The sequence below is a fragment of the Cryptomeria japonica genome, chromosome 2, assembly GCF_030272615.1.
Source record: "Cryptomeria japonica chromosome 2, Sugi_1.0, whole genome shotgun sequence".
Lineage (NCBI taxonomy): Eukaryota > Viridiplantae > Streptophyta > Pinopsida > Cupressales > Cupressaceae > Cryptomeria > Cryptomeria japonica.
The window spans coordinates 375853427-375876712 of NC_081406.1; the positions used below are offsets into that span (position 1 = coordinate 375853427).

General features: G+C 36.9%; 1 protein-coding gene across 3 annotated transcripts in view; it reads left to right on the forward strand.

Moving 5' to 3' along the window:
* The first annotated feature begins 1213 nt into the window (after positions 1 to 1213).
* LOC131027024 (squamosa promoter-binding-like protein 3) overlaps positions 1214 to 23286 on the forward strand; it is a 115999-nt gene continuing 93926 nt past the window's right edge. For 2 of the 3 annotated variants that reach the window (XM_057957030.2, XM_057957023.2), the window contains exon 1: positions 1214 to 1845. In XM_057957030.2, coding sequence (XP_057813013.1) covers positions 1556 to 1845 — 290 coding nt within the window. In that variant the 5' untranslated portion in view covers positions 1214 to 1555. Of the gene's footprint in view, positions 1846 to 17798; positions 17839 to 23286 lie in introns of those variants that run through there. The other variant, XM_057957035.2, reaches the window with a different exon arrangement.

Below are 23286 nucleotides of genomic sequence, written 5' to 3' on the forward strand. Positions count from 1 at the left end.
TCTATCTCCTCTCTATCTTTATCTACCCCTCTACCTTGCTCTATCTTTTTTCCCTTCTCTTTGGCTCTATCTTCATCTTTCCCCCTAATTTCTAGTCATGCCTCCTTCTATCCATCCCTCTCTTTCATTCTCTCTCTTTTTGGACCTCTATATCCATGTCTCTTTTCCTCTCTATATCTATCTCTCCCTATCACTTCTTTCATCTATCCCTCTATCTTATCTCTCTCTACCACTATATATATCACTTCCTATCTCTATCTTTATCTTTCTATATCTTCATCTCTCTCCAACTATTTTTTTTTTTCTTCCATATCTATATATTCCTCTCCCCTCTCTCCATCTCTCTCATATCTCTCTCCTTCTCTCCATCTTCCTCTCCCCATTCTCTATCTCTATCTTCAACTCCATCTATATAATCATCTTCTTCTCTATCTATATATCTCTCTTTACCAATCTCTTTCTCACTCTGACCCCTCTATACATCCCTCTTTCTAGCCCTATCTCAACCTCACTCTTGCATTCACCCTATTGCAAAGATAATATGAGCTTGTTGCTAATAAAACTTGATTATCTTCTCAATTTAAAAGTTTCATTTTAGTTATGATTGAATCCTTGTAAGTGGACGTATAGTTGATTTTAAGCTATCACCTCTCAATTAAGTCCTTTGTTGTGCAAACAACATTATGGCCACAAATTGACCTCATGCACTACATAAATTTATCAAAAAATAGACCAAATTTTCCCCAATTGACCTTCCATACCTCTTTGGCATACCCATTGCACACCAAAGTGCAATTGCTAGTTTATATTAATTTATTAAAATAAAAGTTGTAGTTAATATTACATAAATATTCTAATATAATTTAAAATAACAATAAGTCAAAATTACAATGATTAGAAATTAGAACAAATATTTTTATTACAATACTAGGATGACAAATACTGGCTACTACGTGACACTTATTTATTCTTTAATCTTTTATACACTACAATCTCAAATTCCCAATCATAACACTCTGATCCAAAAAAATAAAATAAAAATCTCTCTTCTTATTATTCAACTCCAAAATCCCCGAAATCTTCTAAATCTCTAATTATTAATTTAGCTAAATAAAAAACAAGTTTATTTTACAACCAAAATATTCTATAAATTTCTCTATCAGAATAGTTGATAGAACAGACATTGTGTGCTGTCCGACAAGACAGCTCCGATCTTTCCTTTCGTTGAGGAATGAATGGTAGCGGTGCACAGTGAAAAGCCTTGGAAATTCAACAGCCTTTTCCAATGGACCTGCATTCTTTTCAGCAATTGCTCAAGTACACGCATCTCCTGGTCCCGGTTACTATGTTATGGTGGGGATTGCGGACAAAAGGAAACAAAGGTGGTGAAAAGCAAAGAGAAACGCTTTGCGCAGTGCAATGGCTGTCTGTACCTTTGGATGTGTACGGAGAATGGAACAAGGCTGACAGCTGATGGCGATGGGCATGTGCTTCGACTCCGACCTCCACATCCGCCTCCACCTCTCCATTTTATCGTCTTTTCACTGCAGCGCCAATGCCGCATAATGTGAGAGGTAAAATGGATAAATCCGAGAGGAACAATGGCGGCGACGCCATTGACGAGAAGACGGAGGCGGCAGACAGTAAAGCAGGGGATGGAGAACAGGGTCGGAGTGGAGGGAAAAAGGCAAAAGTGGCGCAGACTCCGAGGTGCCAAGTGGAGAAATGCACGGCAGATCTGAGCAAGGAGTACTTTCGGAGGCACAGGGTTTGTGAGCTCCACGCCAAAGCCAGGAAGGTGCTTCTCTTGGGTTTCGAACAACGCTTCTGCCAGCAATGTAGTAGGTATTTTTCATTCTTTGTCCCTTCGCCACCCCACATTCAATTCAGTTTTAGATATGACGAAATAAAGACGTAGTGGAATCCAAAATGATTCTTACTAAATTTGTTTCACGCTTGTTTGCATTTTGAAATTTCTAATGTTTATATCACCCTTCTTCTATGATAGTTGGTTGTCTCCTCTCCCATCCTGATTTTCCGTTTTGCTCATATAAGAATTCATATTCAACCTGCATCTAAACATAACGTGGTACATATTTAAGACTAAATGGTATAAACAAAAAAATTGTAGAAACGAAAATATTTTTAGTGTCATGTTTTATGCCTTTGGAATTCTAGATCTATTAATAATTGAGTGCATGTGTATTTTTAATAATTGCTGTATCCATTGTATTTGTATTGGGGTTCCTGATAGTTTGTCCCATATCAATCGGATATTATATCAGTTTCCATTCAACTCAGGGCGATAATTGTCTTCCCTCTGCTTCATTGCTTCTTCAATCTCCAAGAAATTTCTATTCATACTTGGAAAGGAAAAACCCCATCGCAACAAAAATGGCATAAACTTCTCTGAAAGACCAGAGAGCGATACAGTGCATGGTACCAGCTCAATGCAAGACATCTAACAGTAACTCCATATTTCTCGCAACAGGCTATTGAAATAAAGCCTCTTACTGGGTGAAATGAGTCTTACTTGTTTAACAGACCAAGACTAACTATTTATGCATCGAGTATCCAAATAACTCTGAAAGTTAAGCCTAATGACAACTTGAGGCACCCTAGAGTCAAAATCTCTATAACTAAATAATAAAATATCCATTAGAGAGATTCAAACTACAACTTATTCCTCTAGACATAAATATTCCCTGGGAATCCTTATCTAATACCTTACAGACCTTCAAGCAACGGAGAGGTTTCTCCTTCTATCACGGGAGTGTCTGTCAGAGGTTTCTCCTTCTATCACGGGAGTATCTGTCTCTAGTGAAAAACAACCATCCACTTTCTTTTTATTATATAGTGCAAAACAAATTACAATCTAATGGTATTTCACATTATTCAACCACTTATTTATCAAGCCCTTTTTGGTAGTTTACAAAAGTCGGTTTACATAATAATAGCCAATGTCTTTATTAAATAAAGTTTAATTTTTTCTTCAAGGGTGCTGCCCCTAAGTCCATTGCTAGGGGCATTACCCCGAGTAGCCCCTAGACCCATACCATGGGCTCTGCCCCAAGGCCCTCGCTAGAGGGATCCTACCCCTCTTTCATTCCCTCATAAATTTATTTGGGAGAGAATGCGGTTGAGATAGTCACCAAAATTTAAGCCCAACAACATGATCAATCACCACATAGCAACAATCTCCCACTTGGAAACTGGTCAAGCTCCGCACCTAACAATCTCCCACTTGGAGACTGATCCTATAGCAACACCATTGCACCTGCCTCTTTTATTTTGTTATTTAATATTGTTTATTGCTTGGATCTGCCTAAACTTCAACACATCCCTTATTTTTGTCCATGATTTCACCTTTACAAAATCAAAAGATTTTCATAAGGTTAGCCATTAAATCCAGATCAGTGGATGATAGAGGAAAATTTAGCATTCCTAAACCTCATTAATTTATTAATGTCTATCCTCAAATTTTTTTTTGTGACAAGATCACTGTTGAACAGGAATCATGCTCCATGAACTCAACCCATTTTTTATAAATTTACCCTTTCGTTAATTTAATGCCATGATCTCTATGTGTTAAGTATAAAGACAGTGTGAATGCCTAATATGATAACTAAATTTGTATTAGTTATAGTGAGTGACTTAAGCTAGACACATTAATTTGCATGGTTACTTATACAAGCCAATGAAAGGCTTCAATATTACTTATATTGCATTGAATCTCCTCTATAATTAAGATTCCCTACCAAGTTATATGGTTGTCTTATCTTTTAAATACTTACTTTCAGCTTCTCTGTCTTCCCCATTTTTGAAATTAAAATAAACATCCACGGAATAGTAGTCTAGAGGATCTCCAACATACTTAGGAAGAGTTGTTATGCCCTATTCAATGGGATATGTCAGTTGACTCTTAATATTCATATCTTATTTATATTCTCTCACCTCACTCATACTTATCATCTATAAGTGTATAATCTTATATCTATTTTTGTATGCATATATTTCTCTCTAAATATCTATCTTCAAATATTTTTAAGTCTTTACATTGATCTTGGGTTGCTCTCAAAGCTTTTTCGGAATTCAGTTTAAGACCTGCTAGCTAAAATCCACATTTGTGCTATTGACCTGATGGCTAACACTTAATACTCGTGCATACTAGCATATCTGTCCATAGGAGTGGCTCATCTATGCATGAGAGAGTCCTAGTAGCCTCAAGCAGACCTACACACCTAGCAAGCATTCATATACACATGCAAAATGCAATAAGGCATTCGCATACCAGAACCTTGGGGGCTTCACTATATTGATTCTTTAATAAAAATCTTATTACAATTTGATCACAAAAAGGTTTATAAAGAATTTCTTTCTAGCACCTACTCAACTATAATTGGATTGCTTTAAATCTATTCTAGCTTTCTTTGATACTTGGATTCCATGCATAAAACTTGCAGGCCTAGTATTCTATTACTTCTCCTAAAAGCTAGCTTTAAATCCTCTCCTAAATCTATTTTTACTTGTTACTCATAATATCAGCCTTCTAAAAATTCTATTCCAATATGCACTTTCACCCATTCTTAGAGCATTAAACTACCAAACAACTAATGTTGGCACTAAGTACAAATTACAAAATTTATGCTAATGTTCTTTTGGCATGATGTTGTTTTTTGTTCTCAAATCACTTAAAGAATATAAAAAACTAAGTTGCCGAATCAGCTGATTTCTTGTTGATTTTAGGCAAAGTTTTAAAACTCGGACTCGCCATGGACTCGGCAAACCAAAAATTTGGACTCGGACTCGGACTGGGACTCGCCATGGACTCGGCAAACCAAAAATTTGGACTCGGACTCGGACTCGGACTCATGAAAGAATCACAAAAGACTCGGCAAGGACTCTACAAAAAAAAAACCATAATTTTACAACAATAACATAAAGAAATTAATGCATTTAGAGAACATAAGAGCCATAATTGAAACATTACACATGTCACATGATCTACAAACATGCAATATTTGAAATTTCATCATTCATACTCATAGTTTCAACTCTAAAATGTATAAGAGCAGCATAAGTTTATAAATGTTTACAAAATTACATATAATGATATGTCCAACTCCAAATGTGAAAAACAACAATGAACAAACTAAAAAGAAGACTAGGTCTTCTTCTTTGTATTTCTCCTAATATAGCTCAATTTTTCAGGCCTTGAGCTAGAAGTAGTAGCAGTGGGTGTTGTGGTATCTAAATGGTGAGATGATTCTTCTTCAAAGTCAAAGTCCTCATCCTCATCCTCATCTTCATCCTCATCTTCATCCTCCATTTCATCCAATCTTGCTCCTTCTGCATCTTGTGTTGCTCCTCTCTCTATTTCTGCAATTTCTTCTTCGGTAAGGAGGACATTGTCACCATCATTTTGTTCATTCATGGTCCAATCACCATATGGATCAATTTCATCCAAGCCAATGGCCTCATGTGAAACACCCTCCACCTGTCTAACTTGAAGGCGAAGGTTGTACCGTACGAAAACTAGATCATTGAGCCGTTTTCGTGTCAATCTATTTCTCTTCTTTGTTTGAATGCTCTCAAATACACTCCAATTTCGTTCACACCCAGAAGCACTGCATGGCTGAGACAAAACATGAATGGCTATCTTTTGAAGATTAGGCGTGCCAACACCATAATTCTCCCACCATACATCTACAAAAAACATTTAGAAATATTAGAACTGAGAAAAAAATGTAACAATCAAGTTTGTAGTTTTTTTCTTGTAGTATTGAACTAAGTTACTAAATTTTTTACCTGGTTGTTGTTTTCCTCTCCTATCAATTGCTAGTTGTGATGAGAAGAGTCTCCCCTCTGCACTCTTGTAGATCTTGAACAATGAACATTTCCAAATTCATAAATAGATAGTCAAAGTGTCAAACTCAAATTCAATAATGAACATTTCCGAATTCATAAATAAAGATAGAGCAATTGCAAATGTCAAATCTCACCTCCAACTCATCAAGAACCTTGTCTCTCAACTCAGGATCAAGTGCCATGTTATCAATGCATGCAATTACACCTGCCATGACCTCCTCATCAGCCCTAAATGAATCAGAGAAGTAGAATTTCAGGTAGGCGAAGACATGTATCGGTTGGTGGAGTTGGTTTGTCCACCTACGATCAATGATGCGCCAAAGGATTTCACATTTTCTTGTATTTCCACGATAGTAATGTGAAATGGCCTCTTTGGCCCTATCCATGGCCTCATCAATGAAACCCATTGGCATGCCCTCTCCATCCACCATACGAAGAACCCTTACCAAAGGTTCTGTCACCTAAAAAAATGAAAACAAATTTTAAATTAGTACAAAATTAACCCCTAAAAAATAAAATCAGCAAATAGACAAGATTGTATAAAGTTTACTTTTTTGTTTATTACTTACTGCAGTCAACTCTTTTCCACTTTTGGTGAACCCTTCATAAAAAACAATGCTCACAATCTTCTCTGCTTCAGGTCTTTTGGAGTATGCAGACCCCAACCAAGCATCAGACACAAACATTTGCTTAAGATGAGGAATGTCACTAAGAATGCTCTGCAAAGTGATGAAGTGGCTAGCAAATCGTTTCACTCCAGGTCGCACAAGGTCCTTGCCATTTGTGTGTTTTCTCATCAAAGCAAGCACCCAAGTATGGTTGTAGATGAATTTGGTGACACTTCTTGCATCTTCAACCACCTTTTTCACCCATCCAGTCTTCCCAATGTCCTCTAGCATCAAGTCCAAGCAATGTGCAGCACAAGGACTCCATGTAATCATAGGATGCCTCTCCATAAGCATTCTACTTGCAGATACATATGCAATTGCGTTGTCCGTGATAATTTGGACAACATTCTCAACTCCAACTTCCTGAACCACCCCATCCAACATATTACACAAAGTCTCTACATTTTTAATTTCATTTATGTTAATTCTTGTAGCGTCGGTCGTACAATTTCGTAATTCCGATACATGATAAATTGATTACATGAAATCTGAATGTTAACATATATAATAATAGATAAACTATTAGTATATATGTTAACATTAAATGATAAATAAAATCAAATATGAATTATGGTATTTGCCACCGATCACACCATTTCATGTTAATGAAGGTTGTGATTAAGCGATTCATGGTAAACCGCATTCCTTACGATCAGTCAAGCAAGCGATGATCTTAGTGTTTGTTAAAGTACTGTGTTATCATGAGTGGTACGTAGGGAAGAGATGTGTCTTCCCACGTGGGAAGACATATCTCTTCACTACGTACCCTCTCATTCACATATATATAACATTCATACGATGAGGAGGAAAACAATACAGCAATCGATAAGTGTTGTGCATCCTTCTCTTCACACGACAACAATTTAAATTTAATTTCAGATTATATCTTCATCTCTTCTATCCTCTTGATCTGCATAAGAAATACCTGAAAAAATAATCATTAGAATTAGATTGTTGGAGTTAGAACTTTGAATTTTGATTGAAACTATATTGATCACAAAATTTGAATAAACTTAACAATTTGAGGCATCAATAGACTTTAGGAATACCATTGCACCATTTGAAGCCACCAAGAAGTTGAGAAGAGTCCTATTTCGTCCATCTGTCCATCCATCATATAAAATGCTGCATCCTTTTCTCTGCCAATACCTTTTCTGATCATCAACCACAACTTGTGTATTTTTTACAGCTTTCTCTAGCAATGGCCCATTGAAGTTATGACATGTTGGGGTTTAACTGTTAATGCATTAACCAAACCTTCTCAATACACATTGTTTGCTGCATTGAAAGATAGATTATTGTAAAACCAAAAGTTTGAAGCTGCTATCTTTGCTTGTTCATGCTTCTCTCTATTCCATCCTGTACCTTCAAGCGAAGGTTATGCACTTGGAACATTGCGTGATACAAAAAAATTAGGGTCTGATCTAACAGGAGTACCACTAGCCTCACCCTCATTGTCACCAAAAGATGAAAGTGACTGACGACCACGAGTGTGACCAATGGGACCCGAAGTGGACAATGTGGGATTCATTGCAGCTGCCATGGCTTCTTTTGTTTTTTGCTTTTCTTCCTTTTGCATATCATTCTCAGCAAGAATGGCCTTCATCTCTCTAATAATCTTAGGAGTTGATTTGGGGCATGCCTCCACACCATATCCAGGTATTTGTGCAAGGTGGTATTTTAATCTATTGATACCACTTGTCATCCATTTTGTACATTTGGTGCAAGTGACCTCCCCCTTTTTGCTTCCTGGAATCCCATTTTTACATGCTTTATCTCTTTGTCTTCCTGACCTTGGGGTTGTCCTTGGAGTTGAACTTGCCATTGCTGATTTAACATGAAAAAAAATAAAATCAGCAGGGTTTTATGGAAAATCTGTTGATTGTAATTAGGGAATGGCGGATTCCAATTGCCTTGGGCAACATTGGAATCCGCCCAAAGGGCTGGCCCCTTTCTTCAACGTGTAGGGCTGGGCCCTAAACCCCACGGCACCACTTAAACTTGCTCATGCCACACTCAATGTGCTCCTCCAAAATAGGGCCGACCCTATTCCACCAAGGCTAAAAGGAAAAGTAATAAATAAAATAAATTATAAAGCAAGCCGACATGACTAAAAACATTGCTCCCCATATAAATAAATAACAACTTCACATTATCATTCATTCATTCATCATTCCATGCGAATTATACCTCTGCCTAACATGTGAAGTTTGAAGAAGTAATATTGGCGATTTGTGTCTATCATAAAAGGCACTAATATCAAGAGCAAATACCATTACAAGGAGGGCGAACTATTATGCAAATACCATTACAAGGAGGGCGAACTATTCCAGATTCAAGCAAGTAGGGTTGCAGTCCAGTTTCAGGCAAAGGTGCAGACTTAAGATGCAATAAAGTGCAGGCCTAGGGTGTGGATCTGATTGCTGATTACTGTGTCAAATGGGACAGGCTTGAGACTTACAAAAGTGCAGACTTGTTGAAGACTTTATCAGCCCTATGTGCAATCATCTTCAAGTACTAAAGATAAGTGTTGTAATCTTCATATGAATATAATCCATAATCAGATCTGAGGATCTTTTTTGGCTGGGTTTTTTCCTCCTAGGAGGTTTTCCCAGGGTAATTGTGTTTTGTTCTTATTTGTTCATTTCTATGCTATGCCTAGATCTAGAAATCTCTAAATTTTACAACAAACAATTTAATTAGAAACTAAATTCTGATTTCTAAGTTTTACATTAATCTGGAAGTATAAAATCAACATGGTATCAGAGCCAAGTTGTACTAACCGTAATCAGATCTAGCATCCTGTAGCCTAGATCTTGCACTTTCTTGTTGTCGTAAAATTGATGACAGGTTCCAGGATCGAGGAGAGATTGAAAAGGTTTTGTGATCAAAGGTTTAGCATGGTCACATCTTGGTCCTGTATGCTTGAAGATCTGACTCTTCAGTGTCATTCAAGCTAAGTATTTTTGAGTCATTGCATTCTTGATTGCAAGATATATTATACTTAGCTTATCCAAAAGATTGAAGTATTATCATTTGGCTGACCTAGTTCTAGGTCGTATTGATGTTATGATTCTAATTGCCTTAGTTGGTAGACTTATCTAATATAGAACATTATTTAGATATCATCATGATCTTTGATTTGCATACTCTTTTTGTTAGAACTTAGAAGGTATTCTAAATTTCTGTTTGAGTGTTGCAAGGTATTATAGATCGATTATTCGTTGATGTTTTGATTGGAATCAGGAATGTCTTGGACTCATCATCTGCAGTTGTCATCTATATAACTATGATCTAAATACTTGTTATGTTATCTGCATATGTAATTTAGATATTGTTATTATTTTAAATAATATGGACTGGTTCTATTATTGACTTTTGATCTAAAAGTTCTAAGTATTCTTGTGATGAATACTTATATGCATTCTAAGTGAGTAGCTATGCTTGGTTGAGTTATGTTTTTTTTAATGATTTTCATTCATGACATTTTTTTGTTGACTTGAGTTCTACTTGACATGAACAACTTATGGAGATGTGTACAGTCATGAGGAGCTAATGATTGTTTGCCTTGGCATCATTGATATAAGTATACCGACTGAGGTGTAGGAATTTTATGCTCTATTAATTATGGAGATGAACTCTTAATGAATAGATCGAGATCACTTTGACTTAATATTTTGGCCTATGTGTAATTTTACTAATAGGTGTTCCTGATAGAAAAGTTTAGTTGAAAGATGATTTGCAATCATGTTTGTAGTATGCAAGGGTTAATGCTAGACGAAGAAACTTATTTCTCCTGTCTATTGCACAGCCTTGTAGTTCGTATAATATAGATCTTCTTCATGTGCTTTTTGACGTATGAGATTTTTCTACTATCATAAACTACCTTGCGATTTGTTTGGTTTTGATCAAGTATAAATTGTGCTTGGTGGTTAACAAAGAGTATAACTAATGAGTATTTTATTAATATCATTTTGCAGAATGATGTTGTTGTTAGATAAATCTTATCAATGCTCACTTGTTTTGATTTACTTCTGATTACTTCCTCTAGACTAAACTACAAATAGATGAACTAATGGATATTATGGCTGCATTCAATCTTTGGTCTTTTCTATGTTCTTTCTTCTGATTTGAGTGAACTATTACTTTCGTTTGTTGTTACACCAATGTTATAAGTTGTTCTAGTAATCATGTGTTTCAGAACATAGCTTTGAGATGTTCTCAACCTTCAAATCTGACCATTGATGTGAAGAATGAGATCTACTATAAATGTTTTATGAAGAAGTTATGTGTGGCTCCTTGTTGTTTTAGAAGTGTATTAAAGATCCCTTTTTGCTCTTGATGTTTTAGTGCAAACCTTTCTCGTTTGGTTTTGTAATACCAAAGATAATGATCAACTATGGACCTTAATGGAATCTTGAGTTCTGATAATTGTAGATTCATCACTTCTTTTATAAGAGGTTGATGGGGCACGGTTGGATAATTTGTGAGGTTTGAGTATTCTTTATTGTGCTTACTCTGTCGTTTGTTCTAAGAGATTGAATTTATATCTTGTCTTACTAACGTTGCATAATGTTGCTATTCATTGGCTGAAACTATTTTCTACAAATCTGTGATTCTATTTGTGATTCCTCTTTGAAAGATTTCGCAATTGATCTCTTAGGATTTTCGTTTTCTATTGATGACATTTGATTGGCAATCTTGTTGTGTAATCTCTTGATGGAAGTTATCCTCATCTTATCTCAACAATTGTGCTATGGGTCCACCTTATTGATTGAAAGATAGATGGATAGGATCTTTGAGATTAACATAAAAGGTTGATTGTGCAGAAGTTAAGAGGGAGCGCCTCCTTCTGAGTTTGGTATACTCTAAATTATGTTGGCTGATTACCTTTTATTATGAGTATTAGCATGGAATGTTTTTCTTGGGTCAAGCATTTTTAATTTTATTATGATTGAACTGACTTGATGCTTAAGTGTATGATTTCCTATCCTTGAGTAGAGGAAATTGATTGGATCTTTCAGTGGCTTGGAGTGCTTCTAAAACAGGGCATACTAATTCTTCAAGGGAAATTATTGGGATGGGCATACACTCGAAGGAAGTTCGAGTGCTTTGGAAATTGTGAGTGGACACAGTTGCTGTTGAGAGGGAGTTCCAACTACTTTGGTATATCTTGAGTATGTATTTGGTATATCTTGAGGGTTATGAGATTCAGGATAGAGTAACTCATGTGTGCAGATTGAAGAAAGCCCTGTATGGTGTCAAACTGGCCTCTTGTGCTTGGTATGAAAGAATTGATAAATACCTGTTAAGTTTAGGATTTTGTAAAAATGATGTTGACTCTAACATCTACCTTAAGTTATCCAATGATGAAATGCTAATTCTAGTTGTATATGTGGATGATTTATTTCTTATTGGTAAAGATGAACTTATCATTAGATGTAAGAAAGAACTAGCTTTAGAATTTGAAATGAAGGACTTAGGTCTAATGCATTATTTGCTAGGTCTAGAAGTATGGCAAAGATCTAATGAAATTTTTCTAAGTCAAGGAAAGTATTCTATTGATATCTTGAAAAGATTCAGAATGATGGATTGTAAACCTATGTCTACTTCTATGGAATCTAACTTAAAGAAGTTAAGTGTTTCTGCAGCTAATTCTGATTTTGCAGATCCATTGGAGTACAGGCAGTTGATTGGATCACTGATGTATCTAGTTAACACTAGACCTGACATATGCTTTGCAGCGAATGCTCTCAGCCAGTTCATGAGCATGCCCAAACATGTTCATCTTGTTGTAGCCAAGCACATCCTAAGATACTTGCGAGGCACAGTTGGTTATGGGCTGAAGTATCCACTTAACACTTCAATAACCTTGAAAGGTTATTTAGATGCAGATTGGGCTGGAAGTGTCAAAGACAGGAAAAGTACTTCCAACATTTGTTTCAGCTTAGGATCCGCAGTGATCTCTTGGGCTTGCAGAAAACAATCCTCAGTTGCACTAAGTACTGCTGAAGCTGAGTATATTGCAGCAAGCGTAGCTTCTAGAGAAGCAGTGTGGCTTCGTAAGCTTCTTGTTGGGCTGTTTGGTCAGCCTTGGGATCCTTTAGTTATTCATTGTGATAATCAGAGTTGTATCCAGTGTTTCATGACAGGTCAAAACATGTGGAAACTCATTATCACTTCATTCGAGATATGGTGCAAAGAGGCGCCATTCAGTTGAAGTATGTCAGCACTGATGAGTAGGTTGCAGATATTCTTACCAAGCCTCTGTCCAAAGTGAAGTTTGTGTACTTCAAGGACAGACTCGGTGTTTTGGAAAATGAAACCCTGATTGAGAGGGAGTCTTAACCTCAGTAATACATTGTGTTGTATCAAACCACCCTCTGCAGGCAATGTAAGGTGGTATTGTAATCTTCTCAAGGAGAAGAGTAATTGTTAACCATCCTCTGTGGGCAATGTAAGATGTAGAAAAGATCCTCTCCACCCTCTGCGGGCAATGTCAGGTGGATCCAGTCTATATTTGTGTGCGAGTTGGAAGATTATATTTTGTAGTTCCATTATATGCTTATGTGCAAGATGGAAGACTACAATATTCTGATTATGTAATCCATTTTTTGCTTGTGTGCAAGATGGAAGATTATGGTTATGTTTCTCCTCCCTAATTAAGAGGGAGTGTTGATTGTAATTAGGGAATGGCGGATTCCAATTGCCATGGGCAACATTGGAATCCGCCCAAAGGGCTGGCCCCTTTCTTCAACGTGTAGGGCTGGGCCCTAAACCCCACAACACCACTTAAACTTGCTCACGCCACACTCAACGTGCTCCTCCAAAATAGGGCCGACCCTATTCCACCAAGGCTAAAAGGAAAAGTAATAAATAAAATAAATTATAAAGCAAGCCGACATGACTAAAAACATTGCTCCCCATATAAATAAATAACAACTTCACATTATCATTCATTCATTCATCATTCCATGCGAATTATACCTCTGCCTAAAATGCGAAGTTTGAAGAAGTAATATTGGCGATTTGTATCTGTCATAAAGGGCGCTAATATCAAGAGCGAATACCATTACAAGGAGGGCGACCTATTATGCAAATACCATTACAAGGAGGGCGAACTATTCCAGATTCAAGTAGCTAGGGTTGCAGTCCAGTTTCAGGCAAAGGTGCAGACTTAAGATACAATAAAGTGCAGACCTAGGGTGTGGATCTGATTCCTGATTACTGTGTTAAATGGGGCAGGCTTGAGACTTACAAAAGTGCAGACTTGTTGAAGACTTTATTAGCCCTATGTGCAATCATCTTCAAGTACTAAAGATAAGTGTTGTAATCTTCATATGAATATAATCCATAATCAGATCTGAGGATCTTTTCTGGCTGGGTTTTTTCCTCCTAGGAGGTTTTCCTAGGGTAATTGTGTTTTGTTCTTATTTGTTCATTTCTATGCTATGCCTAGATCTAGAAATCTCTAAATTTTACAACAAACAATTTAATTAGAAACTAAATTCTGATTTCTAAGTTTTACATTAATCCGGAAGTATAAAATCAACAAAATCAACAAAAAAATGACAATGAATCATTTGGGAAAATAACTTTCAAAAAGAAGAAAAAAAAAAGAGGAAATAACTTAGGATTTCCCCTTCTTTTTCAAGATTTTTTGGATTTTCAAAACAATGAAATGATTCAAATGAAAAAAAAAGAGGAAAAAATCCTTACCTAGATCTCTTTTGCTGATTTTATCTTCTTTCCTCTCCTCCTTCAAACCCTACAAACCTGTTATAATCAAGCAAAAATGCCAAATAAGGGGAAAAAAACAAACAAAAAAACTGAGTTTTATTGGTTAAACGACGTGTTTTTTGGGCTACGCGAGTCCATATGAAAGACTTGCAAGTCCGAGCAAAAGACTCGCGTGAGTCCTTGCAAAAGACTCATGAGTCTTTCATATGGACTCGTGGCTCCCATGGACTCGCGAGTCCGTGGCGAGTCCATGAGTCTTAAAACCATGGTCTAAATACACCCTCTTTAGGTCTGAAAATGTCTCTGAAAACACCACCCCAATGGCTGGGATCATTCAAAACATGACATAGCTTGCTCACATAAAATCGCCTTGCATCAATGATGGCTGGGAATGAAGTTAGGACCGATCAAATATGGATTGAGAATGAATCAACACTACATCAATGGCGCTGGGAATGTTGCTTCAGATTTGAACCAGCAATATCGCCCCCTTTATGGTGTCACAAACACATCCAACTATGGCGCCAAACACAGATTTAACAAAATCGCCCCTTGACCAGCAACGACGCCACATCAGAATGTCACAAATTTGCCCCAAAAGGTGGAGTGATCAGCCACACATCAAAATCGCAGCCCCCACAATGATGGCGCCACACAAACAAAGTCGCCTTAATCAACAATGGTGCCACACAAAATACTTGGAAATCCCCTCAACAATGGCGCCACACAAAATGCTTGGAAATCCCCTCAACAATGGCGCAACTCCACACTTGGGCAAATCGAACCTTCAACCAGTAATGGCATGCCTCCAATCAGCCTTCAAACTGTCACATCAGTGGCATTATAATAATATTTAGGTGCTGGCTGGGTCCTTTTATTCTTGTTTTTACCTTGCAAGATCACCACACAAGCATTGTGGGATAAAAACTTCTCCTCAATCAGCTTGGTGGAAAATCGACTTGCATAGGGATTCTACATTTAGCATTTAATGCATTTCACATGATCGTTAAATGTTCGTGGCAAGGCAAAATTAATATCATTCGAGCACACTTGTCATTTAAAACTTCATTTAAATTCAATTCTAGCCACTTGGGGGAAAATCGAATCCTATCTGGACACATTAGTTCATTAAAATTCATCACCATTGGTCATTTAAAACCTTGAGGGGCAAATCGACCCTCATTTGGACAAACAGTTCTCATCATTTCACTCACTTTGCATCCCCAAATTGACTCTGGGGGAAAATCAATGGCCATCTGGACACCAAAAATCTCATTAAAACTTGTCAACTTCATCAACACAGTCTCCAGGGAAAATTCGAACTCCATCTGGACAAATAAATTTGTCACTTTATCATCATTTTACCTCCGGTGGAAAAACGCACCTCATTGGGACAATGTAAATTTGTTCACACTTTACTTCGTCACACTCATTTTCCAGTCTGGTGGAGATTTGAACCTCATTCGGACACATCATTGCACTTAACTTGGCTACTTGTCCCTTGGTGGAAAAACGTGGCCCATTTGGACACACTTTCCTTATACACTTTCGCTCATATTGGCTTGGTGGAAAAATGTCCTCCATTGGGACAAATACAGTGGAGAATCCAGATGCATCAGGATTTTCCCAAAAATACTTGAAACTCAATGGAAAAATGCCTCCCATTGGGATATATCACTTTTATGCCTTAATTTCATGGGGAAAAACGTTTTCCATTGGGACTATGATGATTTTTTGCACTGTAAAAGCCCAAACTTATCAAATTTTATCATTTTACTCAATGGAAATTCTATTTCCATTGAGATTTTTAACATTCTAACTGGATTTGAGGGGTGGAAAACAGGAGTCCATCACGACTTTGTGCACATTGACTTGATTTCGCCTCCTAGGAGTGGAAAAAACGACTCCGATAGGGACATTTGACGCTCTAGCACAAAAAACCACACCAATTTGCAACATATTAACTCGTTTTATGCTCAAATTTAAAACTTGTTGCAACCTCAGAACTTAGACAAAATTTAAGATCACCTTAACATTTCGACATTTTTAAACATCAATTCTATTAGATTTTCACAATCCATAATTTTTAAACATTTGATCCTATTGACTTCAAAATCCAAAAATTTAAACCCTAATTTGCACATTGAAAACCTTTGGGCATGATCACATCAAAACCAAGACTCGGGCATTGAGAACTCAAAATTGCCGCCTGATTGCCAAAACCCCAAACTAGCAAAGTGCGGAAAGCAAGAAAGAAGGGGTCCCCGTTTGCAATGGGGCGATGTGTGAAAAGGTCACAACACCTTCTAAGCCCAAGGGTGGGGCACTCCTTGCACCCCCTTGGCCTCATGGGACTATCCGTCACCAACATGGGACTATCCGTCACCAACATGAGGTGGAGTGCCTAGAAGAGGACCACATAGCAGTTTCTCCCTCCTTGTACGCCTTTCCTAACCTCCTCATGGTTGGTTGCAGCAAATTGACAGATAGATTGCAAATCTAGTCATTTCACATAACTCCCTACATCAATTTATTAAGAATTATTCATTAAATACATCATTACACAAATATTATAGCCCATACATCTAGCATACATAACACACACATTTTTATGCATACCATAATTGAATAGTAGTGCTACAGCCTGCAATAAACAATGATTTACTGATCTGATTGCTTATATATATGTTAGGGGTTGATCTGCTCTTGTATGTGCTGCTGCTTGATCGATCTCTTTCCTTGCCTTTTTTCCTTTCTCCTATTTGATGCCTTTCATGCCAACGAGGGTCTGCCTTATGTATCACTTCTATCTCAATGAAGGTTTGTGTCTTTTCCCCATGTACACAACCTTCTCCAAGGCTGCGTCTCTTCACAACTATCCTGTGCCTCTTGTTTAGGCTTTGTCAATGTGCTTAAGTCAATTCCTTTACTTGCTTAGACAAATTACTAATTTCATGAAAAGAATTTGCTTAGACAAAATGCTGATCAGAATTCAATTTGATTTGTTGTTCTTTAACTGTTCCTATCCCCCTCATGGAAGATGTCTTAGTTGTTGGTTTGTTGACTAGGGGAGAGAATACTTACAGGTTGGTCATTAGAAAATTGTGAAGTTTTATTTAATAAGACAATTTTCTGAATGTGTAGATATATGTCATTTACTTATTATTTATTTGTTTTTCTTTGAGGTTGGTTGTGAGGAGTGTCATGGCAGGGGGCATGACAATACCCATTGATTTCTCACTGCTAAGCCTATACTAGCAAAATTTTCAGAAGTATGTGATTAATTTCATGCCAAAATCTACGAATTGCAAAACTACCTGAGAATATAGGAAATTGTTAGTCGCTAGTTGCCATTGATGTCTAATGTTCCAAGTTCTATAGATGTTTTGATGTTTTCAATGTATTCACAATATCGTTTCGATTAAGATTTGGATTCAAACTTATTGAAAAGTATTAAACACATTTTGTATGTTGTAGTTGCTGTACCTCATGTCTCCTTCTCTGTCATCTGTATCCAAACAGTGCACACATATCAAAATTCGAATGAACTTAATGACAGAATAACTCTGGGAAGATAGGTGCTTACTCGAAGACAAGATTGGTTTATTTTTTCTGAAGATCTCGAAGAAGCATTAGCAAACAGTATTTCGCTGTGAATAAAGTCTTTATTTTAATACAAATACTTGTGCATTTTTATTGGCACTAAAGCTGAAGGCAGTTGTAATCACTTAACTATCTTTTTGTTTTTGGTACAACTCAAACCTGTTAATGAAGAAACTAAAAATGCATTCATTAAGATGGTTCACTTTTGAAACTTGAGGCTTTTTGTTAATAAAAATAGTCATATCAAGAAAGGCGGTTTTGTTTGGTTAAGCAAACAGTTCAACCATCTTGTAACCGATGCTTGATTATATTTATGTGTGCTTTCTGGGCAATGTGAAGAGAAAAAAATAAATAATGAAAAAGACAGAAAATATATCGAGTATAGCGTGATACATATAGCGGACAGAGTTTCCAGATGTCATTCTGATCACAGCAAGAATATTGGGACCATACATTCAATAAGGAACAGAACTTGATTGCAGACAGAGAAAGATTTTGATAGTGAATGGTATACAAAATTTTGTTTTAAAATATCTGAAATTTGTGATTCACTTTGATATTTGTTTGATTTGAAAAGAGTTTTGGTGAATTGGAGATTTTCATATACAGTTTTCAGATGTTTGATGGTTTGAATTGATCGTGTTGAGAAAATCACTCAGTACAGGTTGTATACAGATTCAGTACATTCTTTTTGTGCAGATTTATTTCTAACACACAGAGACACTTTGGTTATACAATCAGAATCAACATATCTTCAAATGTTAATATGTGTTTTCTGTGTAATGCAATGTAGAGAGGTTATAACATTTGATAAGAACATCGATTGTTGTTCAGTTTGTAATTGACTTGAAAGCATGTTTGAGATGATACTCAAATTGTAGAGTTGGTGCTCTTAAGCAAAAGGGATTTGGTGATTCCTTGGGTTGGTGCCCTAAAAATTGTAAAGCATTTCAATTGTGAGGCCGGATTAGGACAGTAGATCCTAGCAGCATTTCTCACGGTGGTTTTCCCACATTGGGTTTTGTTGTGACCTTTTTCACACATCGCCCCATTGATAATGGGGACCCTCCCTTTTTTCCTGCTTTCTAGGGTTTTTGTTAGCGCCCGTGGCCTTCCGCTTCAGTTTTGCCTAGCCTTGCTCAGTTTTGAATGGTTCGAGTCCTAAGGATTGAAAGCTAGTTTTTGCAAACCAAGTGATTCTAGAAGCAGGACACCGTTAGAGTGCTTAGAAAGGCCGAAGGATGAAGATCGCAATTGATTTGGACTAATTTGGACAACTTTCTATTTTTAGAAAGTTTGCTTTTTTGCTTTTTCCTATTTTTTAGGAAGTTTCTTTTTTGGCATTTTTAGCCCAATCCCCGGTATGGCTATTTTTAGAAAGTTTTTCCTATTTTTTAGGGATGTCTGCTTTTTGCTTTTTCGGAATGGGAACCTAGGGTTTGCACTGATACCACCGACCAGCTTCGACTAGAACTCGAAAATTCCAAGTTTTGACCTAAAAAGCCAAATCCCTAGATTTTAGGGATCATACTGCTTTTTGCTTTTTCAGGATGCGAATCTAGGGTTTGCACTTACACCACTGACCAGCTTCGACTGGAACTGAAAAATTCCAAATTTTGACCTAAAAAGCCAAATCCCTAGATTTTAGGGGGCGTGATGCCTCAGATGATCCACCTAGGCATGGATTTCAAATTTCAAGTTAATCCGGTTAAATTTGATTAAGCTGTGAAATTTTGAATTTTTTCTAAGAAATTTGGCTAAGTCTGGAATGTCATCCTGATCCTGAAATTTGACTAAGTCTGGAAAATTGGAATCCTCCAAAAACTAAATTTTGCATTATTAGTCCTAGAGATCCGAAACCACTCTCAAACATCCTGACAATATATATGAAATATAACTTAAAGTACCACTTATACTTAAATGTTATATTTCATATATAGTTTGCCCTCCTTGATGACCTTCCTAAACTCCGCCTTGGTTGAGGTCTCTCCAAACTTTGCCCTATGTTGAGAGATGCCTAAAGTCCGCCTTGGAAAGGTCATCCCAAACTCCGCCCTCCTTGATGTCTCATGAAAGTTTGCCATGCTTGAGGAGGTAATCCAAAAGTCCGCCATGTTCGGAGGTAGACCAAAAGTCCGCCATGTTGAGAGGTGTCTAAAGTCTGCCATGTATGTTGGAGAGGCTATGAAGAGGGAGCATAGAACTCCGCCCTATGCCTTGCTTGTGAAGACATCAAACTCCGCCCTCAAGGAGACCTTCCTAAAGTCCGCCTTGAGAGGCTTCAAAACTCCGCCATGTCTTGTGGACTCTCCAAAGTCCGCCCAAACTTGTTGGTGAAGATTGTCACAGGGATTGTCACAGCTTGATCCCATCATTTCATATTTGCAAGAGGTTATCTAGAGCTTTTACCCTCCTCCCACGCAACATAAATTGGCAGCTAAAGGCAGGATCGTCACACAAAACACAAATGGAGTTTCAAGCCAAATTCAGAATTGAAGACGGGACCACGAGCAAGGTTCGTCCGAGCATCGAGAGGGCCAAAATTTGGCTAAGTATGAGAAATACTTCGCGAAGAGATGTCTTCTCCAAATTTGAGGCACTTGAAAGAATCTCAAGGCATCAAGAGAGAAAAGTTCTCAGACTTGGTGAAAATATGGAAAAGTTAAATAAATTTGCAACTTCTTGAAGGATTTCATCTCCGGAAGGAATTGAAAAAGACAAGCTCCCAAGCAAAATCAAATGGCGACAAGAAGGAATCAAATTTCCATACTTAAGACAATTTCTTGACACAAATTGGAGAATTCAAGGAAGACATCCAACACGTTGAGGTGGCACCTAATCATCTTTCGACCAATTAGATTGCTCCAAGTCAGCATGTCCAGGTTCAATGGACTTGGCTTATCCAGAAGCTTCTAGAAGGGCACACTTCACAATGCAACAACCTTCTATTTTCATCGATGGTTCATATTTAGCAAGAAGGACAAGTTTCCCAAATGTAATTTTCTCATTGGTCGAGGATAGTTAGTTTTGGGAAACCCTAATTAGGGTTTGTAGCTTTCAATATGGGCCCTTGATCACTGTTTGATCTCGGCTATTCATTTATTTCGAAAAACTATATAAGGCTACTTCCTCTCATTTGGAGAGTGTGAGGTTTTTGATGTATTGTTGCTTAAGGTCATTTCCAGATAATATATTGCATGTGCGCTGCTTTGTAATCTCTATTATTTGAATAATTTGCATGGTTTCAATTTCCTCAACACTTAGTTAGAGTTAATCTTGATTTTCTTTCATTGTTGTTAATTTGAATGAAGGATTTGATAAGTGTCAATTGATGGTGTATCTCCGCTCATACTTTTGGTAAATGGATGATTTCCATTTTACCGTGCAAAGTTAGTTTGAGCTCATCCCATGTGCATCCCAATATCTCGATCATAAGCACAACCCACTGAAGATTGCACCAACTTTGTGTAGTTGTCCCTAATGTGGCGAAGCGAAGTTTGGTTTCTCGAGAGCACCCAATTGATACCGTCTCTGGAGTTCGTAGGATTAGATTAGCCTTCTTAACCCTATCCTTTTCTCCTTTCTTTTGAAAGTCTAAATCCCCAGAAAATCCCCAAAAAAAGAAAGAGCCCAAAATTGCTAAATCCATTTAAGTCTAGCAGTTCAAGATACTTGTTAACGTAAGTCCCCCTTGAGATTTTCAGCATACACTACCCAAGAAGCTATTCCACTAAAGTCGCTTGTTCGCACGTATAGACCTTGGAATCAGTAGTGATTTTTCAGGAGGATAGAATACCTTTGGGTATCCTATCCTAATGTTTGGTAGATGATAAAACAGACACCAACAGGTTTCCATGTAAAATTTTGTGCATTGTGCTCTTGCTGTTGCACCTTTTCAGTTTTAGTTGTTGCATATTTCAAGTCTTTCAATTTTCAGATTAAAGTTTGATTAAAGTTTTAAGTTGCTGAAAAGAATTAAAGTTTTTGTATTACTGATTAAACCCCCCTCTCTCAGTAGTACTTCTGTGTTTTTCAATTGGTATCAGAGCCAATGCTTGTGTAAAGACTTAGTCAGTCTAAGTAGATTTTGGTTTTTAGAATACATGGCTTGTCAGGAAGGTTTATCTTCTAGTAAAGCACCATTGTTTGATGGCACCAATTATGCTTTTTGGAGCATAAGAATGGAGCATTACTTATCTTCTCTAGGATTTGATGTCTAGATGTCTGTAGTAGATGGTTATGCTATGCCAACTCATGCTATAACTGACCTTGCAGAAAAAAGAGACTATGAAAACAATGCTAGGGCAAAGAATGCTATTCTTTGTGGGTTGTCTAACACTGAGTTTGTAAAGGTTATGCATTGTAAAACGGCCAAGGAGTTATGGAACAAGTTGAAAAGCATCTCTGAAGGAGATGATAAGGTGAAACAGGCAAAGTTGTAGACATACAAGGCCAAGTTTGAAGAGTTAAAGATGAAGGAAGAGGAACGTATTGCTGACAATTTTCTCAGTGTTGATGAGATAGTAAATGCTATCAAGGGTCTAGGTGAAACAATAAAAGATTTAGTTATTGTACAAAAGGTTTTACGGTCTCTACCTTCTAAAATGATGCAAATTTTTTTGCTTTGGAAGAAGCAAGAGATCTTAGCAAACTTTCTTTAGATGATTTACATGGTATTCTAATGGCCTATGAAATGAGAATGACAGGTGATGATGAGTCAAAGAGGGAAGCTTCTTTTAAAGCAACTAAAAAGGCAAAAGATGGAAGCACAAACTCAGAGAAGGATCTTGAGGAAGAACTTGCTAATTTGGTAAAGAAATTTAAGAAAGTTGATAAATTCAAAGGAAAGCTTCCTCTTAAATGTTTTAATTGTGGGAAAATTGGACATTTTGCTATCAAATGTCCTTTTGCTAACAGTGATGAGGAAGATGGGTTCAAAAAGAAACAAAAAGATCAATTTGCTTATAAACAAAGAAAGTTTCAAAAGAAAAAGAAAAATCTTTATATTAAGGGAGAAAGTACTAATTTGGATGCTAGTAATTCTGATTTTGATGCTTGTGAAACTTTGTTAATGGCAATAGGACCATGTGCTACAGGTCAAAATGATGTAGGTTCCAACAATGATACTGAAGGTGAAGTGGATTTGGAAGAAAAACTTATTTGTGCTCTAGATGAGATTGGTAGGTTGAAGAAGGAAAGGTCACGGCAATTGAAAGACATTGAAGCCAAAAATCAGATTATCACAATCACAATCGAACTTGAAGAAGGTAGAAAGCAAGCATAAATGGTAAAATTTGAACTTCTCTTAAATTTGAGTATTGTTCAAAACTAGAAAGTGAATTAGTTTCTTTAAAAAGTGAAATTGAGAAGTTAAATATGGTTTCATAAAAACAAGCTAAGTTTGGAA